Source organism: Panicum virgatum, chromosome 4K (genome assembly GCF_016808335.1).
Source record: "Panicum virgatum strain AP13 chromosome 4K, P.virgatum_v5, whole genome shotgun sequence".
In the NCBI taxonomy this organism is placed as follows: Eukaryota; Viridiplantae; Streptophyta; class Magnoliopsida; order Poales; family Poaceae; genus Panicum; species Panicum virgatum.
Genome location: NC_053139.1, coordinates 45,606,184 through 45,615,767, shown reverse-complemented (window position 1 = coordinate 45,615,767; position 9,584 = coordinate 45,606,184). Strand labels below are relative to the sequence as shown.

Sequence of the window (9,584 nt, the reverse complement as noted above, 5' to 3'; positions counted from 1 at the left end):
TCTTTACTAGGGTCGATGATAAAATATTTCTCAACTGACCCCCTTGACAGGAGTGACCGTTGTATATGCCCTTATTCTGTATTAGGGTCGACGATGAATATTCCTCAACTGACCCCTTTGACAGGAGTGACCGTTGTACGTGCTCTTATTATGTACTAGGGTCGACGACGAAATGTTTCTCAACTCAATAGAAGTGACCGTTGTACATGCTGGGTCGACGACGAAATATTCCTCAAGTGACCCCTCGATAGAAGTGACGTGTTACGGGTGCTGAACCTCGGCTTGACGGCCTGGCAACCAGAGAGAGGGCCATTTTGGTCTTCGTGGCCCAAACACAGCGAAGGAGCTTGCTTGCCGCTAGCCATGTGCCACGCGGATTGAACAGTATATGTGCACTGAGAGTCAGGCAAGTCACTGAGCACTGTAGCGGCGACTTACCATCCCTTTTTGCAAACAGCCCATTTTTGTGATCGACGGCGAGATCTACGAGAACAGTATATGTGCTACAGTATTAAACAGCGTCCGTGTTACAATGTTTTGCTACAGTATATGCTACAGTGCCATCACTACAGTGATTATTTTGCCATCTAGCGCAAGTCTCAGCGTGACTTGCCAGAGGCAAGTCACTGAATCCCGATCCGTGCCACGCGGAGGCGCAGTACTTTTCTTTCGCGGCCGCCGTCTCTGCTTCTTCTTCCTGTCCGATGTCTTCGTTGGTCTCCTTCGATTCGTCTTTGCTGTGCTCCTCCCATCCTCTGCTCTCCTACGCCGAGGTAGGCACGCCTCTCCCCCCCCCCCCCCCCTCTTGTCCACTGCTCTTGCTCCGATGCGCTACCGGCCATGGAATTCTCGCGCCCCCGTTCGCTTTGCTGTTGACTAGGAGCTTATTAGGACTATGTTTTTCTCTTGCACGCTGCTGCTACGATCCATCATTATTTGTCCAACACCTTATGGGGGATCGGGCCAAGAAGGGCCGTGCCTCACGAATTGTGGGCGGAATTTTAGATGAGGCCCTAAAGCCATCGGTGGAAAATAAAATAAGCCCATTTATTATTCAAGAATTGCGAGAAAAAAACATGTCTTCAATTTAATTGACGTGGTTAGTATGATTTCCAAAGGACTTATATATAAACATAGAAAAGCCTGCATCGGTGAGATGATTTTTTTTCTCAAACGCGCAGAAGAATTGGGCACTGTTGTATTAATAGAAAGAAAAACCGGTCTGAAATACAATGCCGAGTCCACAGCCTCGGTGAGACGATGACCAAGACGCCTAGACAAAGCTCAACCAATCAATCAATTCACAAATATCAGGTGCACACAAAAAGATCAAGCTCACAAATTCACAGAGAAGCACTTCTTGAATGACGCGCATCCATTTTCTTAATTCTATCTATTGTTACTTCTACTGTGCACAACAAATATTGTATTTTGAATAACTTGCCATTTATTTATGTACCTATTGATCGCAGAACTGCATGTGCATGCTGCCCAGAAATATACGTATCTGATTCTGGCAAAGTGATAATTGAGCCACTGGCGAAAATATGGCAGATGCCCTGTTTGTGGTTCTCAGAAAAGTTGGTCTTTTCCTGGGAGAAGGGGCACTAGAGAGGATTGGCACGGAGATCGTCGAAGTAGCATCGATTTTGACCAATTTTGAGCATAGCATGAAACAAATCCAGGGCGAGCTTTCAATTTTGCAGGCCTTTATTTCCCAGGTCAGTGCACACAAAGATGGTGACAAGGCATTTGATGCCTGGTTGGACCAAGTCAGAGATGTTTCCCATGAGGTGGAAGACATCATTGATGAATATGCTTACCTTACAGCACAAGCTGTGGATACAAGCAGCTTCTTCAAGAGAAAGTTCCATCAGATCAAGAACTTCGCGTCATGGCAAAAGTTACCAATCCAGATCACTCAAGTTGAAGCTCGAATTCAGAGGCTAGCGGAAATGAGGAATCGGTATGGCATCTCAATAGTTGAAGATGACAAGGGTAGTAAGTTGCAGCAACCCAATCAGCTCCGTATGTCAGATTCTGCTTACCTGACCGATAACTCTGAGACAGTGGGGAATGTCGATGAGATTGCAATATTGACACAATGGCTTCTTGAGGAGAAACAAGAGCGAACTATAATTGCTATCTTAGGTATGGGAGGTTTAGGCAAAACTACAATCACAAGTAGTGTCTACAAGAATCAAAAGATCAGAAGAACTTTTGATTGTTATGCATGGGTTACCCTATCTCAGACATACCAAGCCGAAGAGCTACTCAGAGAAATCATAAATCAGTTAATAGATCAAAGAACAAGCATGGCAAGTGGTGTTGTAACTATGAGTCGCGTGAGATTAGTTGAGGCAATACAAAGCTACCTGCAGGACAAAAAATATATGATCGTCTTGGACGATGTATGGGATAAGGATGCTTGGTTATTTTTGAACTATGCATTTGCCAGAAACAACTGTGGAAGTAAAGTGCTGATGACAACACGGCGAAAAGACGTGTCTTCTTTGGCAGCTGATAGCTATGTCATTGAACTCAGAACACTGAGAGATGCTGAATCTTGGGAACTATTCTGTAAAAAGGCATTTCGTCTATCAACAAATAATGTATGTCCTGAGAATCTAACATCTTGGGCAAAGAAAATTGTTGCCAGGTGTCAAGGATTGCCACTGGCCATTGTAACCATTGGAAGTATCCTATCATACCGTGAAATAGAGGAGCATGCGTGGAAATTTTTCTATAACCAACTTAGCTGGCAATTAGCTAACAATCCAGAACTCAACTGGATCTCCAATGTTCTGAATTTGAGCTTGAATGATCTTCCAAGCTATCTCAGGAGCTGCTTTCTATACTGCAGCCTCTACCCTGAAGATTACAAAATTAAAAGAAAACTGATTTCCAGGCTATGGATCGCGGAAGGTTTTGTGGAAGAGAGAGGAGATGGAACAACAATGGAGGAAGTTGCTGAGTATTACTTTAGGGAGCTCACTCAGCGTTCTCTTCTCCAGGTCACGGAAAGGAATGCATGTGGAAGGCCTAGAACATTTCTGATGCATGATCTTGTGCGAGATGTAACTTCAATCATTGCTAAAAGGGAGAAGTTTGGTATTGGATATGGTGATGGTACAACCCATGTTGCACATGAAGCTCGCCGCTTAAGCATCCAAAGAGGTGCCAAGTCCTTACATTCTTTAGCAAGTACACGGCTCCGCTCCTTCATTTTGTTTGATGCTGGAGTACCATCTTCTTGGATATATGATATTTTGTCACGTTTCAGACTGCTGAGGGTCCTATGCCTAAGATTTGCCGATATTGAAGAAGTGCCGGGTGTGGTCACAGAATTGTATAATTTGCGTTACCTTGATTTTTCGCACACAAAACTGAAGAAGATACCGGCATCATTCAGAAAACTTGTAAACCTGCAAGTTTTGGATCTCAGGTTCAGCGGTGTGGAGGAGTTGCCAGTGGAGATAACTATGCTAACCAATTTACGTCATTTGTTTGTTTTCACAGTCCATGATATTCAAGAAATATCATTGAATTGCCTCAGTGCTACAAAACTTCCTGGTAATATTTGTTACCTAAAGAATCTGCAAGCATTGTATACTATTTCAGCAAATAAAAAGTTGGTTTCACAGCTGGGGAACTTGACACTGATGAGAAGTTTGGCTATAGTGGAAGTTCACCAAAGCTACGCTGCAGAATTATGGAACTCCCTGACAGAGATGCCTAACCTGAGCAGACTATTTATTTCTGCATGTGATGTCAATGAAATTCTCGACTTGAATACTCTAAAGCCGTTGCCAAATCTGACGTTCTTCTGGCTGGCAGGAAAGTTAGAGGGAGGCGTGCTCCCATCAATATTTTCTGAGAACTTAATGCAGTTAAAATTAGACTGGTCTGGTCTGAGGAAGGACCCTATAAGCTCCTTCTGTCACATGTTAAATCTTGTTGAATTGTGTCTCTTGGGAGCATATGCTGGGGAACAGTTGAGCTTTTGTACCAGATGGTTCCCCAAGCTCAAATCTCTGCAATTAGGTGACATGGATCATCTGAATTGGATTGAAATAGAGGATGGAACAATGATGAATCTACATCTTTTGGAACTTGCTGGTTTAAGAAATCTAAAGGCCGTGCCTGTGGGCATCAAGTACCTCAAAACACTTCACCAGATGTTTCTGACAGATATGTCAAATGAGTTCATAGAAAGATTGCAAGGAAGTGACAATCACATTGTTCAACACATACCTGATATACATAATTTTGACTCTTCTGATTCTCAAGCAGGTAATGACCATATTCTTAGTATGCGAATTACTAGATAAAATAGCTAATCTAGTTGCAATGAGGTATTCAAATATATGTATATGTCCGAAATTCTAATTTGAAAAAGATAAGATAAAAGTTAGCGTCTAAAAGGCAAATATTTGCAAAGCTTATCAGTAGAATTTGCCATGGTAGTAATTGATGATTTGTTGATATTGCAGTGCATAACTTGATTTTTCTGCCATACCTTGCCAAGAAGTTTGGCCCTGGTGCAATTAATTATGCCTCTACAAAACGTGGCTCATCTGGCTCTTGACAGTGCAATTGAAGTTGTCTGCAAAAAATATGTGGTGCATTTTTGTGGATCAATGCCAGTCATTAGCTCATCTAGGTGTCACTGGATGATAAGCCACTGTCAATAAAGATTTACAGAGGAAGAATTCACTTATTCACCGTCTATCTGCATGGAGCCATGGATGATGAAGCATGTCTTTTTAAAGTATCTGTATTTGTGAAAAATGTCCGTCAGATGAGTCATCGGACAAGTAGAGCATTTAAGTGGCAACATACGACATGAGCAGGCAGTGCCTGACAGTGTTGAAGCATAATTTATGCCCCCCCTACTATCGCTAAATACGTCAACTTGTACAAGTTATCTGTTATGTACTGTAAATTTTCCTACTTCACCAATTAACTTGGCCTGGGCTCGGATTCAGAGTCCTCCCTGGCCTCCTCTGCTGTTGGGGAAATCATGAAAAATGTTGAAGGAAGATCATGGTGGGTAGGAAGTTACTTTGGTTTGAGGTCGGGTGCGTGTCCTGTAATACTTCTCAATATTTTGACCATTTAGCTTGAAGCCGGCGACCAAGGTCAAAGATCAAACCAATTCTCAATTTGATCTTGCAATTTTTAATTGGAACCGCCCATGCGTTTATTCCACGCCATTTGACCTGAGGACGCCGCCTCGTGTATACTACTATAAGCTGGGCTTGCATCAGAGATATGGGCGTTCTGGCCTTGCGGACTCCAAGGCTCGGAGTTGGGGAGGCATGGCATTGGCCTTCGATGGCGCGATTCTTCAATGGCGACCGCCTTCGGTGCTGCTTCTCGTCGGCTTCTGCTTCGTCTAGCTCTTCCCGTCCTCTGCTCCCCAAGGTAGGCACGCTGTCTTGCTCCTCCTCCTCTCTGGCATTCTCCGTTCGCGCTGCTGCTATTAATCCGTAGGAGAAAGAGGGCGGCGCATTTTTCTTGCACGCCGCTGTATGATCGATCCGTCGAACGACCTATGGGCACATGGGTTAGTTTCGGAAATACCGGAGTTATAGGGATGAGGAATCATACCTCTTTCTCTCGGGGTGAAATTGATCTCAATAACCATGCCTGATGCCTCGTTCATGCTTTAAAACTCCTGCTTGCTAATCACACAGCTACCTCTTTTCTACTCGATTATCTCACATCTTCTTCGATTTGTGTAACATTATTGTGTTTTTTTTACTATCTTGCCGTTCATTTTTCTCTCTCCAGTTATCATAAAGTGTAAGCTGCGAGTGAATGCTGCTCAGGAATATATGCATCTGATTCTGCCGAAGTGATGGTTTTTTGAGAGAGTGGAACAAAAATGGCAGATGCCCTTTTTGTGGTTCTCAGAAAAGTTGCTCTTTCCCTGGGAGAAGGTGTACTAGAGAGGATCGGCAGAGAAGCGGCCGAGGTAGCACCGATTTTGACAGATTTTGAGCACGGCATGAAACAAATCGAGGGCGAGCTCTCTATTCTGAAGGCCTTTATTGACCAGGTTAGTATACACAAAGATGGTGACAAGGCATTTGATGCCTGGTTGGACCAAGTTAGAGATGTCGCCCATGAGGTGGAAGACATCATTGATGAGTATGCTTACCTTACTGCGCAAAACTCAGATACAAGCAGCTTCTTCAAGAGAAAGTTCCATCAGATTAAGAACATCGCAGCATGGCAGAAGTTCCCTAGCCAGATCAGTCAAGTAGAAGCTCGAATTCAGAGGTTAACGGAAATGAGGAATCGGTATGGCATCTCGGTAGGTGAACTCGACAAAGGTAACAAGTTGCAGCAACACAATCAGTTCTCCATGTCGGATTTCGCTTACCTGACTGATAACTCTGAGATAGTGGGGAATATCGACGAGATCACAAGATTGACACAATGGCTTCTTGAGGAGAAACAAGACCGAACTCCAATTGCTATATTTGGTATGGGAGGTTTAGGTAAAACTACAATCACAAGCAGCGTCTACAAGAATAAAGATTAGAAGAACATTTGATTGTCACGCATGGGTTACTCTATCTCAGACTTACCAAGCTGAAGAACTACTTAGAGAAATCATAAATCAGCTAATAGACCAGAGATCAAGCATGGCAAGTGGTTTAATGACCATGAATCGCATGAAATTACTAGAGGTAATACAAAGCTATTTACGGGACAAAAGGTATATTATTGTCTTGGACGATGTTTGGGATAAGGATGCTTGGTTATTTTTGAACTATGCATTTGTCAGAAACAACTGTGGAAGTAGAGTGCTAATAACAACCCGGCAAAAAGATGTGTGTTCTTTGGCTGCTGACAGCTATGTTATTGAACTGAAAACACTGAAATATGCTGAATCTTGGGAGCTATTCTGTGAAAAGGCATTTCATGCATCAGAAGATAACAAATGTCCTGAGAACCTTATGCCGTGGGCAAACAAAATTGTCACCAAGTGTCAAGGACTGCCCCTGGCCATTGTAACCATTGGAAGTATTCTATCATACCGTGAATTAGAGGAGCAGGTGTGGAAATTTTTCTACAATCAACTTAGCTGGCACATAGAAAACAATCCAGAGCTCAATTGGATTTCTAGTGCCCTGAATTTGAGCTTGAATAATCTCCCAAGCTATTTAAGGAGCTGCTTTTTGCACTGCAGCCTCTATCCTGAAGATTACAAGATAAAAAGGAAATTGATTTCCAAGCTATGGATCGCAGAAGGTCTCGTGGAGGAGAGAGGAGATGGAACAACGATGGAGGAAGTTGCCGAGTGTTACCTCATGGAGCTCACTCAACGCTCTCTTCTTCAGGTCACAGAAAGGAATGCATCTGGAAGGGCTAGAACATTTGTAATGCATGATCTTGTGCGGGAGGTAACTTTAATAATTGCTAAAAGGGAGAAATTTGGTATTGCCTATGGCAACGCTGGTACAACCCAAGTTGTAGATGAAGCTCGCCGCTTAAGCATCCAAAGATGTGCCAAGTCCTTAAATTCTTTGGCAAGTTCACGGCTCCGCTCCTTTATTTTGTTTGACACTGACATACCATCTTCTTGGATATATGATATTTCATCAAGTTGCAGACTGCTGAGGGTCCTATGCCTTAGATTTGCCAGTATTGAGCAAGTACCATGCGTGGTGGCAGAATTGTATAACTTGCGTTATCCAGATTTTTCACATACAAAAGTGAAGAAGATACCAGCATCATTCAGCAAACTTGTTAACCTTCAAGTTTTGGATCTCAGATTCAGCTACGTTGAGGAGTTGCCACTGGAAATTTCTATGCTAACTAATTTGCGGCATCTACATGTGTTCGTAGTCCATGATGTTCAACAAAGATCACTGAATTGCTTCGGTTCCATCAAATTTCTTGGTAACATTTGTCATCTAAAGAATCTGCAAGCTTTATACACTGTTTCAGCCAACAAATATTTAGTTTCACAGCTGGGCAACTTGACACTGATGAGAGGTTTGGGTATAATGAAAGTGCAGCAAAGCTACATTGATGAATTATGGAACTCCCTGACTAACATGCCTAACCTGAGCAGACTGCTGCTTTTCGCATCTGATATGGATGAGATTCTAAATTGAAAATGCTAAGGCCATTGCCAAATCTGAAGCTCCTCTGGTTGTCAGGAAAGTTAGATGGAGGCGTGGTCCCATCACTATTTTCTAAGTTTGTGAAATTAATGCAGTTAAAAATGGACTGGTCTGGTCTGAAGGAGGATCCTATTAGCTCCTTATCTCACATGTTAAATTTAGTTAACCTGTGTCTCACTGGAGCATATGATGGGGAACAGCTAACATTTTGTGCAGGATGGTTCCCCAAGCTCAGATCTTTGCAGTTAGTTGACATGGAACATCTGAATCTGATTGAGATAGAGGATGGAACATTGATGAGTCTACATAGTTTGGAACTTACTGGTTTAAGGAACCTTAAAGCTGTACCAGAAGGCATCAAGTACATTAGGACACTCGACCAGATGTTTCTGACAGATATGTCAAATGAATTCATAGAAAGGCTACTAGGAAGTGACCATCACATTGTTCAACACATACCTGACATCCGTAATTTTGGCTCTTCTGATTCTCAAGAAGGTAATATTCTTAGTATGTGAATTACACGAAACAACTAATACAGTTGTCAAGACAGATATTGATCTCAAAGGTTCAAAGTAAACCATATAAGACAGTATAAAAAAGGAATCTATTCGCAGAGCTTATTATCGGAATTGCTCTAAATATTTGGTTTCATCTTCCTCTCTTATTTATCACAATGCTTCTATTATTTGAAAACTGTAATAAAAGCAGGTTTGTTAATATTGCAGCCAATAACTTTATTTCTTTGGAATACCTTGCCAATAAGTATGGCACTGGTGCGAAGTACGCCCCTGCAGAATGAGGCTCATCTGGCAGGGCCTGTCAGCAAGAAATACGTGGTTCCTTTTGTAGGCAAGGCATTCGGTGAGTGAATAATAATGCAGTTCATCTAGGTACCAGGACACTAGATGAGTGAATCTCTTCTGCTTTATACCTTATATAAGGATTTTGACAGATGCTTCTGAAATGATATGCCACTGTCAATAGAAGAATTATTGAAGCGGAAATTAACATCTGTATGTATGAAGGATGAAGCATGTGTTTTTAGGTTAAATTTAAAATGTGTATTTTCTGTAAAATGTCAACAGCATATGAATCATGGGACAAGTGGACCATTTCAGTGGTCACATATATCAGCCTGCAGCCCTGCATACACATTTCAGCAAGCAGTATCTGATGGTGTTAAGCATAATTTTCATCTTATTATACTGAACATGTTAACTTGTACAAGTTTTTTTCCCCCATACGGGTGACGGGTCGAGCCTCGAATTTCATTACATTTTGGGTAACGAAGTTAACTTGTACAAGTTGTATAGTATAAAGTCCTGCACTTGCCATTTACCACATCCTGATGCTAATGTTGTAAAGTTGTCGAGAATCGAGATCATTAGGGGTGTCAATGAATGACCCTTAGGGGCACCTCCAATCCTCTTTAGTTCA

General features: G+C 42.2%; 1 protein-coding gene and 1 pseudogene across 3 annotated transcripts; both read left to right on the top strand.

Annotated features, from left to right (window-relative positions):
- The first annotated feature begins 606 nt into the window (after positions 1-606).
- LOC120704362 (disease resistance protein RPM1-like) lies at positions 607-5,165 on the top strand. 3 transcript variants are annotated; one of them, XM_039988716.1, is made up of 4 exons: positions 607-773; positions 1,182-1,314; positions 1,473-4,293; positions 4,494-5,165. In XM_039988716.1, exons 3-4 carry the CDS (start codon positions 1,548-1,550, stop codon positions 4,586-4,588), a joined length of 2,841 nt encoding a protein of 946 aa, XP_039844650.1. In that variant the 5' UTR covers positions 607-773; positions 1,182-1,314; positions 1,473-1,547; the 3' UTR covers positions 4,589-5,165. The 3 variants fall into 3 exon arrangements, with proteins under 3 accessions (XP_039844650.1, XP_039844651.1, XP_039844652.1); XM_039988718.1 differs by lacking the exon at positions 607-773 and adding an exon at positions 801-1,099; XM_039988717.1 differs by lacking the exon at positions 1,182-1,314.
- A 115-nt stretch (positions 5,166-5,280) lies between these two features.
- Positions 5,281-9,223, top strand: LOC120704363 (annotated as a pseudogene).
- Positions 9,224-9,584: the final 361 nt, after the last annotated feature.